This window comes from Manacus candei, unplaced genomic scaffold (genome assembly GCF_025592945.1).
Source record: "Manacus candei isolate 608988 ecotype Guabito, Panama unplaced genomic scaffold, ASM2559294v1 h1tg000064l, whole genome shotgun sequence".
NCBI classification, from domain to species: domain Eukaryota; kingdom Metazoa; phylum Chordata; class Aves; order Passeriformes; family Pipridae; genus Manacus; species Manacus candei.
Window position 1 is genome coordinate 122,818 of NW_026138112.1, and position 23,903 is coordinate 146,720.

Sequence of the window (23,903 nt, forward strand, 5' to 3'; positions counted from 1 at the left end):
TTTCCCGGCCAGACTAAATGTTCTTGGCCACTGGGAATAAGAGGCTTGGGGGGGGGTGGGGGGAGAAGGGGGAGAGGAAGCAAAAAACCAAAGAGAGAGCAAGAAAAAGGAGTGGGGGAGCCTTTCTCGGGTTCCATCTCTGGCGGTGGCGTCGGAGGTTTGAAGGGCTCTGGCTCGTCCTGTGCCCCACGAGGGCAGCTCAGGCTGCCCTGCCCTCCCCTGGGGGGGGCTGACAGGACCCTGAGGGCAAGAAAAACACCTCTGAGGTTGTGTTATGGCTCCAAAATCCAGGGAAGGCGAGAGAGAGAGACTTCTTTCCAAAGCAGCAGGGAAGGGGAACCAGGCCGTGAGGGGGAACGGCTCCGGAGGGGCGGCGGTTCCTTGGTGGGAGGGTGGAATGACACCAAGGGGTGTTTTGTTCTGCCTTCCAGCTGCAGCAGGGAAGAGCAGCAGCCTCCTGGGGTGTGACCACGGGCAGTGTGAGGGCTGGGGGGGTCAGCACTGATCCTGTCCTGGCTCATCAGTGGGACCCCTTGGCCACCACGGCCCCGGGCTGGGGTGAGGTCAGGGAAGAGGAGAACGGGACCAATGACCTGTGCAGGCTGTGGGGCTTGGGTGCAAACCCACGGCTGGATTAGCTCAAAGAGCAGCAGCCCCTCAAAGCTCATCCCATCCCACCCCCTGCCCTGGGCAGGGACAGCTTCCACCAGCCCAGGCTGCTCCAAACTGGCCTTGGACACTTGCAGGGATGGGGCATCCTGTGGGAAATTCATTCCAGTCCATCCTCACCCTGACAGGGAGGAATTTCTTCCTAATAGCTCATCTAAACCAGCCCATGGAATCATGGAATGATTTGGGTTGGGAGGGACCTTAAAGATGATCTTATTCCACCCCCCTGCCCTGGGCAGGGACACCTCCCACCAGCCCAGGTTGCTCCAAGCCCCGTCCAACCTGGCCTTGGACACTTCCAGGGATCCAGGGGCATCCACAGCTTCTCTGGGCAACCTGGGCCAGGGCCTCCCCACTCTCACAGCCAACAATTCCTTCCCAATATCCCATCTACCCCTGCCCTCTGGCAGTGGGAAGCCATTCCCTGTGTCCTGTCCCTCCATCCCTTGTCCCCAGTCCCTCTCCAGCTCTCCTGGAGCCCCTTCAGGCCCTGCAAGGGGCTCTCAGCTCTCCCTGGAGCCTTCTCTTGTCCAGGGGAACCCCCCCAGCTCTCCCAGCCTGGCTCCAGAGCAGAGGGGCTCCAGCCCTGGCAGCATCTCCGTGGAGCCTCTGCTGATGCCACATCCCTCCCCTCCTCCTCCAGCAGCTTGCAGGTGTCCCCAGACTTCCCAAATCGGCCTCATTTCACCCAGGGATGAGGAGCAGCCCCCCTGGGGAGTGCTGGGCTCTCTTCTGGGGAGCACTTTGGGGCTGGGAACTCTTTGATGCAGCTCAAGGAGCAGGGAAGGATCCTCCTGCTGTGACTCGGGGGTTTTGCAGCAGCTCTTTTCTTGCTCGATCTCGATCCTGCTTGGGGTTTGTTCCTTTTCTTCCCAGTCTTTCTTTGGGAGTTCCTGACTCCAATTTATTTCTGTCTCAGTGGCAATCAGAAGCATTTGGTTTGCCAAGTCCCAGGCTGGGCTCCTCTGGCTGTTTCTGGTGCACTGGGGTGAGAATTTTCCAGCCTTCCCCTTCCCCTCGAGGAATTCCTGATGGAAAACCCTGAGCCCATCCAGCGGGCAGGTGAGGAAAAAATGAAAAATGCTTCAATATTTTTAATGTTTCCCTTTTTAAATTTGGCCCCGGGGGTGCTGCAAACCCGTCGTGACCGACCTTGGGCCCTTCCATGCCTCAGTTTCCCGTTTTTAAAACAGGAACTGGGGAGGAGGGTGGTTTTTTTCCAGTGTTTCACGGGGCAGTGCTTTGCTGGTCCAAGGTGGCCTGTTTATTTGTCGGGCTGTTTTTCCTGTTTACTGTGTTTTTAGCCTCAAACCTCTCCCTTGGGCTGCACGGCTGGGTACCCCCCGCTCTCCTAACTCTCAGAGAGCCTTTTTTTCCAGCCCATCAGCTGCTCCTGCAGCAAAACACCCTCAAAATGAGGATGGGAAAATAACATCGCTAAAAATAAAATAAAATAAAAACAAACAAAAAAAAAACCCCCGGGCTGGTTTGGATGCCAGCTCTCCTGGTATACCCTGGGCACCTCTTCCTCCCTGCTGGCTGGACTCAGCGGGGCAGAAAGCCCCGAGGGGCTGGTGGTGCTGGGATGGGGCTGGGGCTGGGGCTGTCCAGCATGGGGGTAAATCCTGGGGCTCTCCAGCCTCCTGGGTGGGCTCTGCCCCAGCATTTAGTGGTGGGCTGAGGGGGGATTCAGCTCATCTGCTGCAGCAGTGGCTGCCCTGGCTGGGGGCACTGATGGAGGACTCGGGGGGCTGCAGCCACAACCAAATTTCCCTTTCCAACAGGGTCCCACCGGAGGCCAAGGGACTGTCCCCTGTGCTGAGGTGGCCACTGAAGGAGCCTGAGGGTGGGTGGCAGTGGGGGACAGTGAGGCCCATCACCCCCAGAGCTTCAAGGTCCCTTCCCACCCAAACCACTCCATGACCCTGTGATGATCCCAGCTTCTCCCTGGACGGAGCAGCAGAGCTCACCCAGGTGGATGTGGAGGGGCACAGCCACGACCCCCCAGCCAGCAGAAGGATTCCCCAGCTCCACACGAGGCGTTAGGAGAGAGCAGGATACCCACAGGCTCGTTGGGCAAAGCCTGGACAAGCCCAGGCTTGGCTGTGGGCAGGACCTGGCTCAGGTGTTCCTGTCACCACGATGGGCTCAGTCCTCACCGAGCTGAGCCCTCTCCCGAGGGTGAAGGGTGTAAGGAGGCAGCAGGGAAAGCAGGAGCCTGGAAATCAAAACAGGTGGGGCCCCTCCAGTGTTTTCCTGGCACGGAGAGACAGGATATCCCAGGATTTCACCACCTCCCACTGCAAACTGGGCAGGATCCCAGGTCTGAGTGGGGGGGACTGGGAAGGTCTGTGTGTGCCCATCGTGGAATCACAGACTGGTTTGGGGGGGAAGGGACCTTAAAGCTCACCCAGTGCCACCCCCTGCCATGGGCAGGGACACCTCCCACTGTCCCAGGTTGCTCCAAGTTTATCCAACCCGGCCTTGAGCACTTCCAGGGATGGGACATCAGGAAACCTCTCCTTGCCAGGGACTTATCCACGACTGGGTGAGCTGCACACCGAGGGAAAGAGATTTCTTTGCAGCTGGTTTGGGGTTTGTGGGCAGCCAAACCTCCTTGGTGGAGTTACCACCACCCACCAGAGATGTCAAGGGGTGGAAACCCTCCAATTTTTAACATTAATAGGTGGAAACCCTCTGGTTTTTAATATGAACAGGTGGAAACCCTCTGGATTTTAAACACAGGCACAACTTCCCTCCTCTGACAGCACCAAACCATTAGAAGGTTCTGAGGGGTGTTTTTTCTTTTTGGGGATACCCTTGGGAGCAGGGTTTGTCCAGCTGGGCTCTGGTTTCTCCATCTGCCTCTTCTCAAATCCAGCTGAATTCCATGGCAGGGCTGAGATCTGAACAATAGGATGTTTTTGTGAGAACTGTGCATTGGGGTGAGAATTTCCCAGTCCCGATTTTGTTATGAAAATGGGTCCCAGGGGGCTGGAAAGTGTGGGATACCAAGGAGGGGGACGAGGTTTGGGCTGAAACCCACGTGGCACCAGTGATCTCCCAAGGAAAAACATCAGGGATACTTTTGACCCCAGGCAGAGAACCTTTGGAAGTGAGAGAATCACCGAGCTGTGTCTGGGGGCAGCCAAAAAGCTGTACATTGATTTTTTTATCATTATTTTATTTTTTTAAAGCCGTGAACTCGGGGTCTGGGCAGACTCCAACCTGCTGCCAGGGCTCGGTGTCGGGGTGCTGAGCTCTCCTGGCCACGCTGGTTGCCCAAGCAGCTCGAAGCAAAGCGCTCTGGGGGAAGGGGTTTGCTCAGAAAAAAAAGCTGTTAAATACCTTTAAATGACAGCAGCGCTTCAACATCCCATTAAAGTCGTGCCAGAAATAAATCTGAATTCCTGGCGCAGCTTCTGCAAACTTCTGCTCGGTTGGTGGGGAGGCTGAACGCCGCCTTTCTGTTTGTTTGGGAGAGAAAAGATGGGAAAAAAAAAACATCTCCGTGTCTCTGGAGTTGTTGTTTGTCTCCCTTTTTTTTTTTTTTTTTTTGTTTGGGCTGGGAATGATCCATGGCTGCTCTTGGGCCGTGGCTGAACGGTGCTGATTTCGGGGTGGGAAACCAACACCTTTGGTCCCTCCATGCTTGAACACCACTCAGGGCTTCTTTATTATTATTATTATTATTATTATTATTATTATTATTATTATTATTATTATTATTGATTTTGCTGGGGCTGTGAGTGATTTGGGGCTTGGATTAGCCTTTGGTGTTTCCACCTTCCCCTTGGGTTTTGCTGCTCTGTCCAGGAAGAAGGTGGGATTGGCACAGAGTCATGGAATGCTTTGGGTGGGAAGGGACCTTAAAGCTCATCCTTTTCCACCCCTGCCATGGGCAGGGACACCTCCCACTAGCCCAGGTTGCTCCAACCTGGCCTTGGACACTTCCAGGGATCCAGGGGCAGCCACAGCTTCTCTGCCCAACCTGTGCCAGGGCCTCCCCACCCTCCCAGCCAACAATTCCTTCCCAATCTCCCATCTCTCCCTGCCCTCTGGCAGTGGGAAGCCATTCCCCGTGTCCTGTCCCTCCATGCCTTGTCCCCAGTCCCTCTCCAGCTCTCCTGGAGCCCCTTTAGGCCCTGCAAGGGGCTCTCAGCTCTCCCTGGAGCCTTCTCTTCTCCAGGGGAACCCCCCCAGCTCTCCCAGCCTGGCTCCAGAGCAGAGGGGCTCCAGCCCTGGCAGCATCTCCGGGGCCTCCTCTGGACTCTCTCCAGCAGCTCCACGTCCTCCCTGTGCTGGGGCAGCCACAGCTTCTCTGGGCAACCTGTGCCAGGACCTTCCCAGCCAGGAATTCCTTCCCAATCTCCCATCTAACCCTGCCCTCAGGGTTGGTGTGTGGGAGGGGCTGCCCAGCTCTATCCCAGATTCTCTGCTTCATTCCAGGGGTCTGGGGGGAGCAGGGATGCTGGAGCCTCCCTCCCACCCACCCTGTGGGGCAGCACGGGAGGGGCTTTGCCGGTGGGGAGTGGGTTATTTTTGGCTTTATTTTTTATTTATTTATTTTTTTATTTTCCTTCTTGCTCCTCTTTAGAAATTAAGGACTCGACAGCAGCTGTTCCTCTGCTTTTGGGTTTGCTTTGTGTCGGTTTTTGCAATGAATGCTTTGCAGATTTGGCTTATCAGGCTCGTCAGGCTGCTCCCAGCCCGCCACTCTCCTCCCCGGCCCTATTTACCCAGAGCCCTGGCTGACGCAGGGCCCTTTCCTGTGTTTGTCACCACCCACCCCAAGGTCCTCCGGTGATAACTTTTCACTTAAGATTAAGGATTTGGGTCTTTTCAAAAGAGTCTTTAACCTGCAGCCCTCTGAAATGTGTCACTGCATAGAAAAAAAGAAAACAAATTTAAACCTCTCAACTCCGCTGCTTAAGGTCGACACAGAAGTGGCTTTTCTGCTTTGTAATTACGCCCATAATCGACCTAAAGGTGAAAAGGTGCTGCTTGGGGGCCTGATCCCACCAGAAAGGCTTGAAATAGGGACTCAGATGGTACAAAATCCCGAGGACTGGCTGGTTTTAGCTGGCTTTAATGATCTCGATTCTGCTGATTCCACTGGAGTCGTGTAGCTCTGCTGCTGCTGCTGCGAAGCATCTGCCCCCAAACTTCCAGCTGCCGGTGGATGGCTCAGACACTTGTGCTTCAAAACAGCGTTTGCATCTGAATAACCCAGAAGGGACTCGAACCCCTTTCAGGCTGTGCAGGGAGGTCTTAAAGCAGGAGGTTTTTTTGGTTTTTTTTTTTAAATCTGTCTAAATTAGACCCCGGATTTACAAGAAGCCCTTGAACCCCGGTGCGTTTGTCAGCCCTCCGACGTGTCCTTAAAATGATAATGAAAGCGATTTCGGTTTTGATGGAAAGGTGGTAGGGCTGGGGCTGGAGGAAACACGCTGTCATGACTTTTAAAGGTTGGGGGGGGGGGGATCATATTTTGAAGTCCAAGAAGAAAGAAATGCAAGGGAAGACAGACAGGTACTTCTCTGCCCTGTAACAGCGATGAAGCATTAATTCATCCCCCTGGAATTTCTTGTTTGTGTGCTCCCATAATTTCATTTCTTTGGTGTCTGTATGAAGCTCGAGATAGTTGAATGCCAGGAGCCAAATACTCCTCGACTAATATCTTTTTATTAGATTTCGTGTGTGTGTGTGTGCCCACGTGTGAGAGAGAGAGATCACCCTTCATAACCCACTCGGTGCCCCGAGAGGCTGAGCCACGCTCCGAAGGAATCTTCCCAGCAGCACATTCCCAACTCTGACCCCCGCTGCGGGGAGTTTTGGGACTTGTATGAAGCTTTTGGTGGGGTTTACAGGTGGCTTGTGGGATGTTGGTGTTTGTGCTGGAAGCCTTCACGTTGCCACGGCTCTGCCTGGTAGTCCAGGGGTTGTTACAGCTTGTAGGGAGCAAAGGGTTTCCCCCTTCCCCCCCAAAAAAGTCATAGGGCTGGTGGAGCTGGGAGGTGGCACCGGGATGTGTCTAAAAGGGAGCTGCCTCGGCCACGTGCTGCCAGGTCTGAAGGGCAGCCTGGATGTGGTAAAACCCAGTTTCTGCCCCGTGCTAAAGGCAGTTTGGGTTTCAGCAACGCCCACCCTTTGCCCCGGGCACCGTGCGGAGGGGAGGGTGCCAAAGAATCCGCCGAGCCTGCGGCGGGGGTGTGCTCAGGGGGGATTCTGGATAGGTCACACCTGATCAGGGTCACCTGATTGTGCAGGTCACACCTGTGGGCTCGACACCGGTATTTAGGGGGGGTTTTTTTGGATGCGCATTTTTTCGATGCCCACGCTTTTTGGGGGGCGTTTTTTGGGATGCCCACAGCAAACCCTTGGCCGGCCCAGCGGAGAGGGCAGAGCTCCGGCTCGGCCGGGACTTCCCGGGCCCTCTTGAGCCGCGTTCGGGGCGAGGAGAAGAGCGAAGGCTCACTGCCACCTCTAGGCAAGCACCAGCATCGGCGCCCGCTCTAAACTAGAGCACAGACAGACAATCCTGGGATTTGTCCCAAATCGCCGCAGTCTCTGTGCCAGACCCCGCTATCAGCTGGTGTGTGTGTGTGAGTGTGTGTGCGCGGTTCCACAGGCTCCTAAAGCTTTAGTATAAATATGTTTAGCCGTTTCTTTAGTCCCCGGGCAATAATCCCTCGAACGCATTTCGAGTTGCATGGAAATAGCAGCCGAATAACTCCGGAGCTGCCGGGGATATTGTGTGTGTGATCCGTGCCGGGGCCGCGGCTTCCTAAGGATCTTAAGAGAGCCGAGCATCCTGAGCGGCACATTCCCGGCGGCGGGCGGGGAGCTCCGGCAGCGCAGCCGGCTCGCATTCCCGGCTCCAGCTCCCTGCCACGCACCCGCTGGAGCCCCCGGCGCCGCTGGCTCCCCAGAGAGAGGTGGGTGAGGGAGAAGGGCAGCAGGAGAGGGGGAAAAGAGCCAGGATTTGAGAGGAGGTGGGGTGGGGGTGGGAAGGAAACTTGGGTGAGCATTAACTGCTGCGTTTATATTTGGCTTCTCTAACCGCTGGCAGCATATGGCCAGAGGCAAGAGGCGCTGAGCTGCTTTCAGAGGAGAGGGGGAACCGGGGAGCAGCTGCGTGAGGGGCAGGGAAGAGGCTGTTCCCTCTGCCGAGCAGTTTTGGGGGATAACTTGCTCGATAGCGCTGCTTGCATTTGCTCCCAGCTGTGGGAAGGGGGGAAGGAACTTCCATGGACAGGGCTGGGCAGGAGGGGGCTTCTCCGGGGCTCTTGCTACCCGAGGAGGACGAGGCAGGATGACAGGAATATGTTCCCTGTGGGGACATCCTGTCCCCAAACAATTTTTGCTGGAGGAAGGGAGGTGCAAACCCTTGCTGTCACCCCAAGAGCTGTGTGGGAACGGGCTCGCTGGGGGCAGATGTGCTGGAGAGGGTCTCGCTCCACCTTCTCCGTTCACAGACGGTTGTTTGTGCACCTCCAAGCCTTCCTCTCCGGGCTGACTCATGGCTTCCAGCTGGAGGGAAAGGCTACCTGGGGCTCCTCCCTGGCGCGGGGGGAGCACAGGACAAGCACAGGCCGGCGGGTCCCTTCCAGTTCTGACACTTTCTCCCGGCTCACCCGGATTTACGGGCGGCAGCAAAGCTGCAGATGATCCGAAAATGAGCGTGTTCCCACTCGGTTCTCTGCGGGTGAAGGAGGTGCTGCCGTGCCCTGGGAGGACGTGGCACAGGGATGAGCAGTTCCCAAGCTCCAGGCCGGTGCAGAGGGCGGGGGTCCTGCCGAGGGTGCTGCTGCAGGGTGGTGGGGGGCGGGTGGGTGAGCTGCACTTCCAAACCCGTGTCCTGGAGCTGCACAGGGAGCCCTGCTCACCCTCATCCCAGCACTCAGGGCTTTGCTTCCCCAGCAAGGCTTTGCCTCCAGTGGATGTGCCTCCCTGGCAGGAGGGCAGGGGAGCAGCGAGGTGCTGCTGGCCAGAACCCCTGTCGTGTGTCAGGGTGGCTTTGGCCGGGCAGAGTCCCCTCGAACACCACACGGGTGCCATCACACCCCTCGGCCCTGTGAGCTGGACCTGCAGCCACGCTGCACCCACCCCCAGCCGAGGGGGACCAGCCTCCCTGATAATCACCAGCCCACACAGCCCTGCAGCTCTAAGGCCGTGCTCAGAGCTCTGAGCACTGAAGGGAGAAGGGTTTGGACTTTTCTCAGCCGCACTGAGTGTTCTCAGCCTGTGACAGGGTCACAAAGCCCTTCCTCACCAGCGTGTGCCCACTCATCCCTCCACGGGGCAGGATTCCCTGACCAGTGGATCAGAGCAGATGTCGTTGGCTAGCTCGCTATTAGATTACTCCTCCTGCATCTAAATAGTCATAATCATGTTTTCATTAGCCCCAGACGGTGCACACAGCTCTGGTGATTAGTGTGAGGAGCGGGGAGAACGGGGGAAGCAGCCCCAGCTCTGCTGCTGCGTTTGCCTGTCCCCTGCCCTCCTCCACCTCTGCACAGCTCCCGGGGTGCCTGGAGGAGCAGGGCTGCTCGGTTTTCCCTTCCCTGTGGGAAGTTTCGTGATTGAATGGCCTGCTGTGCTGTGTGCTGTTTGCCTGCCTTCGCCCAGGCAGTGGGGCAGGCTGTGGGGCTGCCCGGGGTGGGTGGCACCGGAGCTGCCGGGCATCCACGGGCTGTGGATCTTCACCAGGCTTGAAGCCACCTCTCTGTGCCCTGGTGGGAGCTGCCTCCTGAGCTCGGGAAGAGGCTGAGAGCAGGTGAACCTCACACTCCTGCCCGAGAGCCCACTTGGTTTATATAATATTATATATCTATAATTGTGTGTTTGTTGTTGCCATGGGAATGAGCGCAGTTCCAAAGCCTGGAGACTGATGTCAAGCCTGGGTCTGCACTGGGCCTTGCTGGGGGGCAGGAAAAGAGTCAGGAGGGGAAATGGGGTGAGGAGACCCTTTGTTCTGTCCCCTGTGTGCAGCCCAGGTTCAGCTCCAGCTGAGGTACAGGGCTGTCCCAGCACTGCCTGGAGCCGGGCTGGGGGCACTGGGATATCCAGGAGGGGCTGGTGTTCTGAGCCCCGGGCACTGAGCGGGCAGAGGGGGCTGTCAGGGAAAGAGGGGGCTTTTCTGCAGCATAACCTGGCTGGGAGCAGGACTGGGGGGGCTGCAGCACGGCTGGGTAGGGAGCTGGGGAGTGCTGAGCCCCCCGGGTCAGGCAGAGCCCCCCATTCCCCCGGGGCAGACTGAGCTGAGCCCGCGGGCAGTGGAGCGGAGCTTCCCGGCAACAAGTGGGGGCCGGGGGGTGTCTCTCAGCTCTTTAATTGGTGGGGGAGTTGGGGAGGGGGGTGGGCGACGCTCCCCGGCAAGGGGAGGGAGGGGGAAGAAAAGCCACGCTGGAAATGAGGTTATATAAAAGATGTATGATTTGGAGAGCAGAGTGTCTCCTAATGAGGGCTGCACCGGCTCGCTCCACACCCATAAAAACCCTGGTTGGACGTCAAAGCGGATTCGTTTCGGTGATGCTGGGATAAAGGGGCGCAGCGAGGACTGGCTCCCCCCCTGCCAGCCCAGCCGAGCCCAGCGCCGCGCCGGGAGGGATGCGGGGCCGGGCACGGGCGCGGGGCCGGGCACGGCTCCTCTCTGCCGCACGGTAGGTGCCCCCCCAGCCCCGCGCCGGGCGCCGCTTCTCCGGGAAACTTTGCGGCGGGGCAGCGGGTGCGGGACCGGCCGCGGAGCCCCGCGGGACCGTGCGCCCCGTCGGAAGCGCTGCCGCCGCCTCGGGGCACCGGGGCTGCGCCGAGCCCTCGGCCGGGGAAAAGGAGGGACGGCAGCGGGACCCCCGCCCCGCCGGTGCGGGCAGGAGGGCTCCGCGGGCGCGGGGGGCACGCGTGGGGTCTGCCCGGGGAAAGCCGCTTTGCCGGTCCGGAGAGCCGGGTCGTGGGTGGGCGCGCCGAGACGCGGGTCCCACCGCACCCCCTCGGGCCCTGCTGTGCCCCCTCCCGAGCCCCTCCGCGCCCCGGGGGTCCCCCCAGAACTTCGCCCGCCGCCCCCGTGCCCGGCGCCCCCCGCGCTGCGGGAATCGGCGTCTCCCTCCCCCGCAACTCCGCGCACCAAGTTTGGATGGGGCGAGGGGGCTCCTGGCGCGGGGGGGACACGCGGGGGACCCGGGGAAGGTTTTTTCCCGGGAAGGGCAGGCAGGGGCAGGTGCAGGGAGTGCGGGGGTGGGCAGCGGGAGCGGCGGGCAGCGAGCCCGGGACAGCCGGCACTTTGCCCGGCGAGGGAAGGGAAGGAAGGGAAAGGGGCCGGAGCGGGCGGGTGCCGGATGCGATGGGTCCGGAGCGGGCAGGGGCCGCGATCGGCAGCTTTCCGGGGGTCGGGGGGGCTTAATATGGGAAGTTTTTAGGGAGGGCAAAGGGGCGGTTTTCCGGGCGGGGGTGGGGGCGGAATGTCAGTCTTCTGGGGTGGGGGGCAGTTTTCCCTGGGGATGCTGTTTCCCGGGCGAGGGCAGTTCCCGGGGGGCGGGGGCAGTGTTCCTGGTGGAGGGGCAGTGTCCCGGGGGGATCAGTGCTCGGGGGGGAGGTGAGGGGTGAGCTGGTCCCCCCGCCCGCAGCGGGCTGTGCCAGAGCTGTCCCGGGTGCTGAACTCCGCGGGCACCGCCGCCTGCCCGCAGCGCCCCGACACTCCGGGCACGGGCGGGACGGGCTTGGCACGCAGGAGGTGCCACCAACCCCGGCGCTGGGGTGGCGGGGGTGACCCACGCCACGTCCTGCCCTTGCCGTTTCCCCTGTCCCTCGGGGCCGGGATGTCCCAGGTGTCCCCAGGGTGTCCGGGGTGGGTGGGGAAGAGACTCCCTGATGCGGCTCCAGCCCTGGAGCGAAGGGCCGGGATGTCCCGCTGATGGCGGGCTCCTCTCCTTTGGGGAGAGCCGGGGCTCAGTGTGGATTTTGCCCCTTCCCTCTCCCCCCCTGCACACCAGGGACCTCGATGGTCCCTGTGGATGAGCCTGAAATGCGGGAGGGAGTTGTCGTCGCCGGGATCAAAGGAGATGAACCCCGCGTGCCCTCCCTGCTGCCTCGCTCTCGGCTGGGAGACAGTGGGAAGCTTTTGGGTTTTCCTGGCAAAGCAGAGCAAAAGGGCGCCTCTGCACAACATCTGGAGCATCTGGAGCTGGGGGGGGATGTGCGTTGCCCCGTGCAGGCTCCGTTCCCTGCCCCCCGAGCCCGCCGACTCCACAGCCCAGGTGCAGACATTTTCTTCCGACGCTTCCAAGTTGTGACTGTCAGGAGGAAATTCTGGCAGGCGACTTGGCAATTATCTGCCGAGCCCCCGAGGAGCTGATCCGCCTCTCACTGAGATGGAGGGGAAGTGTCTCCTTCCTTCCCGTGGGAGCAGGGGCTGTCTGGAGCGGGAGGTGTGGGATTGCAGGGGGCATTTGCGGTGCTCGGGGGCTCCGCTGCCTTCAGCGCCAGCTCCTCTTCCTCCTCCACATCCCCCAGTGCCAACGGCTCAGGCAGGAGGCACAATGGGATCGACAGGGGTGATCACACAGAAGCTGCAGGGAGGCTTTTGGGGCAGGGGGGCTGTGCAGGACAAGACTCTCCGGAGGATTTCTCCCTGCACATCTTGCTCGGCTGTGCCTTTCCTGCTCAAGCTCGCGGGTGGGGAAGCCTTATTTTAAGGAATTTGGGTTTGCATCAGTGATTTCTTCCTCCCTCTATTTTCTCCTAGCTCGTGTTACCCAGAATATTTCCTTAAAGACACCACAAACTCGCAGAGCCTCCAATTTTAAAACGTGCATATGTTTGCAAACAAACTCCCGGTACGGAGGAGTCTCTTCCCACGCGGACGTGGGGTTTGAGGGGATGTTTCTCTGCTCACATACCTGCTCCGGGAGAAGCATTTCACATCCTCGTGAGTGAAGGAGAATGACAAGTCCCTGTGCCCTTCGAATTCTGTTTATTCCCTCTGTCAGTGCGACGACCGTGAGCGAGAGGCCATCTTAGGCAGAGGGGTTTGGGCTGAATCCTCACTTGGAATTAACGTTGTGTGGCTGCTCGTGGGGAGGGGTTGGTCCTCCCTCACCCTCAGGGCCATTTTGGCCCTGTCAGATTTTTTCTTTCTCCCCCCCTCTGCTTTGCTTGTGTATTTTGTCTTTTCCATTTCGCTGGTGTGTCTGTACAAAGGCTTAGGAAACCTGCCAGATTCCCTAAATCAGTGCCTGAAAACAACTATATATAGCAACTGATAAGTCACATGAGCTCAGCTCGCATAGATTAGCATTTACCTTTCCCGAGTAACGAGGATATTGTTTGATACTTGTTGATACCATCAATTTTTCCCAAAGAAATACAACCCCCCCCAACAGGGGACCGGTTTTGAGAGGAGGCTCCGAAACGGGAGCCAAAAATGCCTTCGTTCTACTCACGCTGTTCCGATTGTATCTGTGCGTTAAATCAAACCCGTGGATGCAATCTGATCTCTCCTCCCGAGCCAAAAATAAATACATTGTGTCCCGAAGAGGCCTGGGAGCCACTGTCTGGCTGAAGCTGGATGAAAGCGTGTTTGATTCTCCCCTCTCGTCGCAAACGAGCCGTGACGGGCTGTGTGCGATAAGGGACCCGGCGCAGCGCGGGTTCCCACCCGAGGTGGCAGCTGTGCTGATGTGATGCCGAGGGAGCTCTCGGGATCTGGTTGCGGGCACCGGCAGCTCTGGGGAGCCCATATGTTATCAGGGTGTTGGCTCCGTTATGTGGAGCGTGGCGACCCGCGAGGTACAAAGGCGGAGGTAATTGTGCCAAGGCGGCGACGCTTCTCTCTTTTCGCATGACAATTCCGAAGTGCTTAACGAGATCTAGCAATGCCCTTCTAGGGCAGGCTTGTCTTAATCCCATTTTCCGGAGTTTTCAGGCTTCTGTTTTCAGACACGCTGGAAACGTGAGGTTCTGCCTCGCTTTGGAAGTCAGGAAAGCTCAGGCTTTTCCGAGCGGGGATTATCCTTTGTCCCGAAAAAGCCATCAAAATGGAGTGTCGGTGCTGTGGGTGGGTCAAGGGCTGCAGAGCTGGCCCTGGGGTCACAGCCTGCCTCACCCCACCGTGCCAGGGGTGAGGAGCAAGGTCTTGGGAAGTCCAATCCCTCTCCTCTGGCACAGGGAAAAGCTGTTTTCAGGGTCAGGGCTGGGGCTGCTTCAGCCAAAGGCAGCATCACCAGCACGGGGCTGTCCCATGGGGAAGGGGAAAAACCCGGGAACTGATGGGCACCAGGGATATCAGGGACTATTTCCACTCCTCTCCCTCACACAGTGCTGGCTTTCTTGCCACGCTGCCCCATGCCCAGCCCCACGTTAGTGGTGCAGTGAGATGATGTGGCTGCTGCTGCTGCTTCCAAGGAACAACCTCTCTCTCACTGACAGCACCTTTAGCAAAGACTAGGAGGCAGAAAATTCCTCATCTCCCCACCTCAATCTTGCCTGAATTAGAGCGATGGCCCTCGTAGGACAAGGAATGGGTCCCAGGAGGCCCCCAGAGAACTTTGCCGCCGCTGTTGGTACTATGGCAACAAGTGCTAATGCAAAACCCTGAGAGAAGCAGGGACGGCAACTCAGGGGAACAAATTATCCTCGATTTCTGCCTCGCACAGTCCCTGAGGAGGGCGGTGCAAAGAGGGCGAGAGCTCCGCTTCGGCTCCACGTTCCGGAGCCAGCCGTGGGAGAGTGGGGGATGGCACCTGAAGAGAGATGGGGGGGACGCTCAGGGGACAGAGGGAATCCCAGAGCCAGGATTCCTCAGGGATCTGGCTGGGGGGTCGTGCCTCCAGACCGAGGAACCCGGGCTTGTGGCGGGAGGAGCCCGAGCTTTTCCAGAGGGTTTTAAATAGGGCCATGAGTCACTCTTAGAGCCGGTGGCAATAAGATCCATTGCTGTTCAGAGTCCTAAATGACTTGTTAGTGTAGGAAAATTTAACGCCGTGCTAGAAGGAATTTTGGGGTGTCAGCAGCAAAGGAGGGCACGAGAACACGGGTTGCTGAAATGAAGCAGGAGTTTATTCCTGGACTGACTGAGCCAAGAGCTCTGTCGCTGACTTTATTGATGCCGGCTGGCGGCTCTGGAGCTATTACAGCTCAGCCAACCTGCTGCGATCCTTAAATTCTCCTTTTCCTTTTTTTTCCTTCCCAAATGGAGCCCCGATTCCCCTCTCGTGCTGCGATTGGATTGCGAGACCATCCATCAAGTGGCATTTTCTCATTTGTTCCCTACCTACCTATTTTGTCTTTTTAGGACAAAGTGGCTGCGCGTTAACACGGGGCCAATTTGTCAAAGCGGAGTCGCGGGGTGTGTGATTCCAATCCCCTCGGCAAACGGATGGTGGGGAAATTTATGTTTTACAGATGGACCGAGCCCTAATAAGAACATCAGTTGTAGGTGGTGGTGGGGGGGAGCAGCAGAACTGATGGTTTTATCTGAGCCGCGGCACCGCGGGCACCGAGAAAATATCGCACGGGAAGAGTCAAAGAGAAATGGCAGGCGTGGTGCTGAAATATGCTCAAGCCTTGGACTCCAAATTACAAGAAAACCCTGTTTCTGTCAGCTTAAAAAAGAAGAAAGAACAAAAAAAAAAAAAAAAAAAAGAAGGAAGGGAATTTTGTCAACACAGTTGTCTTGGCAACATTAAAATGTATTGCTGCGGTCGGCTCGGAGAGGGGCGGTTCGTGTCAGAGGGAGTGAAGGGGAGAGGGATGAGGGGCTTCATTAAATGGAAATAAAGTTTTAGTAGGGTTCTACTCCCTGTAATACTCCGTGATTAGAAGACGCTGGTCTGACTGGGATGGGATAGGATGGAGTGTTTCAGCTGGGAGGGATCCACAATGATCAGTTCAACCGCCTGGAAGATGTGCCAGTGGCTGCTCGTGCTGGCAGGACCAGACTTTCCTTGGCTGTTTAATTCCCTGGGGAGGGGATGAACACCAAACTGAGTGCCAGGAGTTGGATAAATGTGCAGGTCACGGGGCTTTGGGGCAGCTGCATCCCAACAATATGGTTGTGAGCAATCAGATGTTGGTTTGCTTTCCAGAAAACAACCCCCTGAGTAGAGGCAAATGGACCCTCCTGGGGACCGGGCATGGATTTATTGATATCAGAAAGCAAATATTTATTTTATTAACTGCTCTTTTGCCAGGAATAGGCGTGTTTTGAGTGCAGACAGCCCTGCTGACACGGAGCAGGTGAGTGGATCTCCAGGGCTGAGTCCTTGGCACTTCATCCCTCTGGCACTGTCCTTCCCGAGCCCGCCGGTGTCCGTGGCTGCGGGGAGGGGTCCGGCAGCTCTGCACCATGGCTGGGCACTGGCACAAGGGTGTCATACAGATGGCAAAGCGCCACATTTCATCCACTCCTGTGTGTAAATCAGGTTTATTGGGGGCAAAGGAGGCGTCGTGGCCCCGGTGAAACAGTGACCTCCCAGCCAGGCGCGCTGGGGATGGGAGGGGAGAAGCAGAGCGGGCGTTTGGCTGGGAAGGGAAAAGGTCTCGCTCCTTCCTGGGTGGATTTTGGCAGGGTTGGTGGGAGGTGGATAATTAGAGATGGCTGAAGGAGCATTGTCTATATATCCCCAGGATTAAAAGGCCGTGTACACAGACACGCCGCGCCGTCGGCCGGAGCCGAGCGGGAGTCGAGCGCGGAACTGCTGGCACGAGCGAGCTGCCTGCCAGTGAATCACTTTAATGCTCCATTTTCAGAGGCACAAACACGCAGGTTTACAGTAACTGTGCATATGTTGCATCCCAGTGCTCCTCATCGCATCCACTGACGCTCCGTGGGTCGTAAAAATTAAACGGGCATAAATCCATCAGCGCCGGGGCTCTTCCCCGAGCGCCATAAATCCCACGAAAACTAATTAAGTAGGACAGTGGTGCCCATTTAAAGCTGGCACGCAGGACCACGAGCTATTATCGTGGCGAAGGCAAGGCTCAAAATCCATTTGTGAGGCCAAGGGCAGCCCAAGTGCCCACGCCGGAGGGCTGGAGCTGGGCACGTCCCAGCTCTCCTCTGCCTGGCAGAGTTAGGAGATTGTGTTAAGCTCCTGAAGATTGAGTTCTCCTCCGCTCTGCTTCTGAAATCAAATCATCCAATTAACATATGTGCTGGAGTTTGGTGCTCGAAATGTTATCTGGCAACTTGAGAAGCTTTTTGTTATTGCTTTTTTTTTCCTTTCTTTCTTTTTTTGGGGTGGGAGTTGTTGGTGGAGCGAATGCTTTCGTCGCTGTCGAAGGGGAGCCTGTTTGCTGCTCTTCCTTAGGCTCATTAAAGCCTCCAAAGGGAGGGATGTTACCAGGGATTGGTGTCGGGATCCGAGTTAACACTTGTCTGGGGTGCTACAAGTTTGCACGTCTGCAGGGTCTGTTGTGGTTTGAGTTGGGTTTATGTGTTGGAAAGGGAGACTGAGGCAGGGAGTGGGCTGGCACCGCCTGTGGGTGTTTATTCCAGCAGGGAGCTGAGCCTGGCTCTGCTCACAGCACTGGCCACTCCTGGCTCCCTTTCGGGGGTGAAAGGAGAGTTTCCACCCCAGTGAAACCCCCTTCTCACTGGTTTTAAGGAGTTTGACATGACACACCACAGGTAGCTTTAAATGTACAACCTGGCAAATGTCCTGCAGCTCTTGGGTTCATAAATCACACTCCCAAGGGTGCTGGGAGGGAGAGTTGAGCTCTCAGAGCCGAGCCCAGCTGCCATCTCCCCGTCGCTTCACGGGGGCTGAATCAGTCAGGTTCCATCTTAAATGTGGGATCAGACCTCCTGGGACACCCCAGGAGCTGGGCAGGGGGGAGCCCTGGCCCTCACTGGGTGTTTGGGGGAGTCTTTTGCGCATTCCCAGATGTCTCCTGCTGCCCTGACCTGCTCCCTCTCCCTCCCACCTCTGCTCTGAGTTTGTGCAAGACTTCAGAGCTGAGGAACCATCAGTCTCCACAATCTTAAAGTTATTATCCAGCCTAAATGATGCCATAATTCTATGAAAATGCTTGCCCAGCTCTTCCCAAAGGAGCAGAAGGCTCAGGGGCTTAGAGACAGGTTGCCCTCACTCTTCTGGCCTGCCCCTCTGCTTTCTGCCTCTTTTCTGACCCTCCTGACTCTGAGGAGCTGCAGAGAAAAAGGAAAGGAAGGGCTTGAGAAAGAGGAAACATAATGTCATTCCCTGTTTTCCAGCCAGTCCCCAGTGGGATCCCACAATCACAGGTGGGAGAGTGAAAGGTCTGGGAGCAAGACACCCTCTGTCTGTAGGGGACACACTCACCCTCATCTGGGAGAAAGCCCTGGCTGGGTGTTGGGGTATCACCCAGAATCTCCTTTTGTCTCCTTGTCCCTCTTGCAAGGAATGCCGAGGTGTCCGTGGGTTTTGGGGATGGGGAATGCTGTGCACCCAGAAATCATGTTGTCCCCCGGGATCTTGCAGGCTGGAGCTGAATACACACAACAGATGATGAGCCTTTTGGTGGAAATAACTGGAAATCAGCCTGGTGGGAGAAGAGTGAGGGGATAAACACTTTGGGGTTTCTCGGCCCTGCCCAGCGAGCTCGGCGTGGCCGTGCTGCCCTGCAGGCACCGCGGGAAGGTCGAGCTGGGCTGCAGGGTCTCCTCCAGCTGTTGAACATCTGCCTGTGTGAGCTGCTGGGGATGCCCAGCAGTGACAGGGACTCGTGCCAGGCAGTCCCTGAGGTGGCCTTGGCCCCGCTGAGACGGGCAGGACACGAACACCGACTCCAGCAGCGGTGAGGAGCCTGCGAACGCTGCTGCCCGTGACTAATGCTCAGCAAATAACAGGGCTGTCCCCTTGAAGGGAGCTGGCAGTGCCACGCTCCCGTGGCACTTGTGCTGCTCTCAGAGCCACGCTCGTCCTACAGCGTCAGCCAGGACGTTAGAAATGAGTCCTGTGTGACTCAGTGCCCTGCCCGGGCGTCAGGGGGACGGTCACTGCGCTTGTACGGGCACCAGTGGAGGGGCTGGGGATGCAGGGACCAGGAAAAGACAGACCCTGGCAGGGGGAAGGAAGCTGGTCCTGTGGTTCAGCACTGGCACCAAAATGCTTGAGAAAAAGAGGGAAGAGTTGGTCGGGGTCCTGCGGGTGAAAGCGGGCTCTGGATGGACGGGCTGGGAAGGAGGGAAAGGGACAGAACCTTCCCGGTAGAAGCAGATCTCTGCTTCCCTCCAACCTCCCCAAAGCTGGGATCTTCCCTCCCCACGTGGCCTGAGGATCTGGAGCAGACACCCTGCTCTGCTGCCCCGAGCCCTGGGAGGTGGCACAGCCCATCACGGCCAGTGTTGGTCCAGCTCCAGTGGCCTCTGGCCGGGGTCACTTGCAGGAAGTCACCCAGCAATTAGTGCTTATGTGCCCGGGGTTAATTAGCCCTTACTCGGTGGCATTTAACCCTTTGCACGTTGCTGGTGCTCTGCAGGGCCGAGTCACAGCAGGGGAAGGGCCACAGGGGTTAAACCCATTGGTTTGGGTTGTACATATTTAATTGTTTTATTCTTAACTCGCTTGTAAAATGTGCAGTCTGGGGTCAGCAGCCCTCATCACATGAGGATTAAAATGCCTGAGTTAATTCCAGGACTGGTGTCACTGGCTGCTCCTCAGATCCCAGTTTTTCCCATCTGGGTGCTCCTGGCAGAGGGGACTTGGTGCTCCATGTCTGAAGGTGCAAACGCTGCCCTGAGTATGGGGAGACAGGAGAGTGTTTTCCTTGTCGTGCCAGTGCCTCCAGCCTGCAGATCAAGTGCCCTCTGTTCTCTCCCCAAAACCCAGATTTACAAGTGAAAAGAAGGCGCCTGCATTTCAGTTTGCTGCAAAATGTCAGGGCGCAGCCCTGGAGAGGAACGTTCTCCAGAGCATCTGAGGAAAGGGAGGGGAAGGCAGAGAGGGTCTGGGAGCAGAAGTTTCTGAACGCAAGCCTGGGCATGTAAGAACAAGGGTCCCATCAGGAGTCAATGAGACGTGGCTCCCCGAGCCAGCTGAGGGCTGTAGACAGTCATGCCCAGCTGCACGAGGCTCCCCCGAGAGCCGGGAAAACTCACTGCGTGTTCTCCTGGAGATGGTTCGCCATCAGCCGAAGCAGTTTGTGTGGGAACAGTTCAGAGCCGGATGGCAGGGCTGGGCACGGGGGAGTGCGAGCGTTGCCTCCTCATCCCCGTGCCAGGCTCGAAATACGCGGAGAGGAGGAGCTGAGGCGATGATCCCTGGAGCCAGGCTTAAAAGCAGTTGCCTTTGCAAGTTCCCAACTCGGGGGAAGGGGGCTGAGTGTCCTCTTCTCCTGCCTCGCTCTGCTCGTGGCTGCTGCTCCCGGAGCACCGAGACCGACTCGCTGTGACAGCACCTACGGAGCGGGTTTCCTCCTGGGCAGGGATGTACGTCCCCTGTCTGGTTCTCGACCATCAGGTTGTTGGATGCTCTGGAAAACACATGGAGACAGGATCCCCCGCCGGCAGAAATCGCCGCCGAGCTCCGAGCGGCTCTGCCCCTTCCCCGGGCGTTCTCTGGCAACCCCTGGGCGAAGCCCCTTGCCAGGGCTCCCCCGCTCCCCCCGCGCCTTCCCGGCCCCCGCCGAACAGATGGTGCCGATTTTCGCAGGGGAGGGGGGGGAAAGGAGGAAACAAAGCCCGGAGCGATGGGAGGCTGCAGCCTGTCTCCCAAACGCAGCCCGGGGGGTGACATCTGTGGGGACGGGCTGATGCATGTGGGTGCCTGTGGCGTGCCGAGCCCCGTGCTGAGCAGGCACTTACCCCTGCCCTGTCTCACTTTTCTTTCTCCTTTGTTGGTTTTTTTTTTTCCCCTTCCTTTCCAGATAAAGAAGCTCGTGGACGGTCTGCGGGGATGCCGGTGAAGCGAGCGAGCTGCCTCCCCCTCTCTGCCCAGCGCAGGACCACAGGCTGACTGGAAGCTGGCATGTTGTCCCCTCCAGCCCCTGCTTGGCCACGCGATGCCCAGCCCTGCCTGCCCTGCCTGCCCTGCCTGTCCTGTCCCTAGCCTTGCTTCCCACCCGTGACACCCCCTGCCCTTCCCCGGGTGTTTCAGGGCGCGGTGACACCGAGCATGCCGCAGAAAGCCCCGCAGCAGAAGCCCTGAGGAGTTTCCCAGTTAAGAGCAGTTCCCTAAGAGCCAGAGTTGCCCCTTCCCCGCCCCGGCGAGGACGAGCATCTCCGACGGCGGATCTCTCTGCGCTCAGCGGGTGTCGAGGTCCTGGTCTGCAGGCTCGAGGAGGGGCTGCCATGGAAGAGAATGTGTTCAGCGTGCAGCAGATACAGCCCAACGTCATCTCGGTGAGGCTCTTCAAGCGCAAGGTGGGCGGCCTCGGCTTCCTGGTGAAGGAGCGCGTCAGCAAACCGCCCGTCATCATCTCCGACCTGATCCGGGGAGGGGCTGCGGAGCAGAGCGGCCTCATCCAGGCTGGGGACATCATCCTGGCCGTCAATGGCAGGCCCCTGGTGGACATGAGCTATGAGACGGCGCTGGAGATCCTGAGAAGCATCGCCTCCGAGACCTACGTGGTCCTCATCCTGCGGGGCCCCGAGGGCTTCACCACTCACCTGGAGACCACCTTCGCGGGCGACGGGACGCCCAAAACCGTCCGTGTCACCAGACCCCTCTGCCCGGCTCCCAGGGCTGTTGACTTGTCCAACCCGAGCCCGCACGGCAAAGAGCAGCTGCAGCCCGAGCGCGCCATGGGCTCCCTGTGGACCAGAGAGATGGGGAGGGAGGTGGAGCCGATGGTCCACGTTAACGGCGTCGTTACCGGCGGCAAAGGGCAGGACGCCGGGAAGGGCAAGGAGGGGGCTTGTGGCCACCCGTGCCTCAACGGCGGCGTGGAGGACAACGAGCTGCTCAAAGAGATCGAGCCCGTCCTGGATCTCCTGAAGAGCAGCAGTAAGGGCAGCGATGGAGATGCGCCCTCCAAGGTAGAGACAAGGGATATAGAAGTCCAGGTGGACTGGTAGGTCCCTAAATACGTTTTTTACATTCGGTGGAACGCGCTGGGTTTTGGCTACGCGAGGTTGAGGTGCCGGGGAGCCCCTCTCCGGAGCTGGCTGCTGTCTGGCACAGCAGGGTGGAGGTGGAGAGGAAGGGCTGTAAGAAAAGGGGGGAGCGGTTGAAGAGGGGAAGATAAAAGTAATGAAAAATTGGGAGAAGGCTGCGGAAGAAAGGGAAAAAGGTTGAGCATGGGAAACGGGGCAGAGCAGGAACAACGTCTCCTGGAAAGCTGAGCTGTGATGTGCTGGAGCACGGGCTGGGCTGGGGTGTGTTTCTGTTCCATGTTCTGAATCTCACTCGTCTGAATTCAAGCAAAGTCCTGTGTCTCAGTATCCCCACCTGCCAGACAAGATCCATGTGTTGCCTGTCCTTGCTGTCCTGCTGTAGAGCTCTCCGGGTGAAATCCGCCGTTGATTAACGGCGGGAGAGCGAGCGGGAAGGTCAGACCGGCAGGGCACGATGCTCCCCGGGAGAAACGAGGTTCAAAACCTTCTGTGCTTTTGGGAGAGGGGAGGGGAGCCCCAGCCCAGCTCTGTCTGAAGCCAAGGGGACCTCTGCCTTGGTGCTCTTGTCTTCTGGGAAGCAGGGAATTGTTTCCATCAAGAGCTCAGGAACGGCCAGCCCTTGTTGAAACGCAAGAGTGGAGCTGCCTGTTCATCCCCTCCGCTCTTTCTGGAGCAGGATAATAATTATTTCAGACCTGTTTGCAGGGGTTACAGGGGTGGGGATGCAGACAACACTTGTCCCATGGCTTCTTGAGGACGGTGAAGTCCCATCTTGTGGGTGGAACAGCTTAATTTTTGACATATCCTCCTTGCAAGGGGCCATGTGCGTGGTGCTGCCCTCTGATCTCCCTCAGCGTTTCCCTGAGCTGTAGCTCATCGCTCCATAGCCGGAGCAGCTCCCTGTGGCCCTTCCTGCTTTACAAAGCTGTTGTTAGAAGCTATTTTATTTTCTTTTTGGTACCAGCTCTCTCTCTCTCTCTCTCTCTCCTCCTGGCCGTTTATTAGCAGTGCTGGGTTGCCTTTTGCTGTTGCCTTTCCCCAAGTCCCCAAACACATTTTAGTGGTGTCAAGTGCTGCAGCAGGTTGTGGCTGCCCTCGGTTATTGACTGGCTGGAACAGCCTGCAGGGTTTGCTGGAGCTGGAGGTCTCGGTTCAGCCACGCAGGGATTTGTAATTTCAACTTCTCTTGCTGCACACGCTTCCTTAGGAAAGGGGAAAAAAAAAAAAAAAACAAAAAAAAGAAATTACATTCCTTTTTCTTTATCAGAAACAAGAAGGGAAAGGCACAGCAGGGTCCCCTCGTGGGCTCCCAGCCAAGGCTGAGCTCCCGATCGCTCCCATCCCAAACCGACGCCCACTCCCTGTGTTTTCCACCTCCCTTTTTGTGTTTTCAGTTGTTTTCCTGCGGTTTCTGCTCTCTCCCAAATTGTGCCTGTTTGCCGTGGAGGACACGGTAACTCAGAGCCCGTTTGGGTGGTCACACTGAGTCAGAGGGGAAAAAATACCTGCTGAGCCCGGTGCCGGTGGGCGGCAGACGCTGGGGGAGAGCGGTGGGACACGCTCAGGGACGCCCTTCCTGCCATCCCCTCCCCACCACGTGAGCCCCCAGGTGTTGTACATTTGGGAATTGTTGGTTTTGGGGCTCTGCTGTGCAACAGGAGGTGATTTAACCTCCCTCTCTCTGAGCCCAGCACGCTCTCTGAAGGCTGGGCTGCCCGGCTGGATGGTGCGTCCCTTAACCCACTGCCAGCCCATCCTGGGGGAACCTGCTGGAAGCAACCAAAGATTTGAGACACTGAAAGGGTCGTGCTTGTCTACAAAATGTGCAGGGGTGCTTAAAAGCCCCCTCTGGTTTAGCACAGGCTGCTGTGGAGGGGTTGGGGGTCGCAGCCCAGCGAAGCCCCCGGAGGACACAATCCCGGTCCAAGGTACAGCCTCACCCTTCAAACCACATCCTCTGCTGTCTCTTCTGCTCCAGCTGTGGGGGAGGGATGAAAAATGGTGTCTTTTCTTTGAGGAGTCTCTTCTGTACAGAGATTAAACAGAAATGCTTTGAATTCATGTAAATTGAAGGACCTCGAAGCAGCAAGTGGGTACTTCACCAAAACCTCACTCTTTCTTTTTCTTTCAACACCCTTAAAAAAAAAAATAATCATGTAATCTATATAGTCTGGGACTGAAAACCCACTTTTCAGTCAAA

General features: G+C 57.7%; 1 protein-coding gene across 7 annotated transcripts in view; it reads left to right on the forward strand.

Annotated features, from left to right (window-relative positions):
• NOS1 (nitric oxide synthase 1) overlaps positions 1-23,903 on the forward strand; it is an 83,838-nt gene that overhangs the window by 14,851 nt on the left and 45,084 nt on the right. For 3 of the 7 annotated variants that reach the window (XM_051805267.1, XM_051805268.1, XM_051805272.1), the window contains exon 2: positions 20,515-21,660. In XM_051805267.1, the coding sequence (XP_051661227.1) occupies positions 20,939-21,660 (722 nt within the window). In that variant the 5' untranslated portion in view covers positions 20,515-20,938. Of the gene's footprint in view, positions 1-7,585; positions 7,608-10,256; positions 10,335-15,857; positions 15,904-19,883; positions 20,078-20,514; positions 21,661-23,903 lie in introns of those variants that run through there. The other 4 variants (XM_051805269.1, XM_051805274.1, XM_051805273.1 and 1 more) reach the window with 4 other exon arrangements.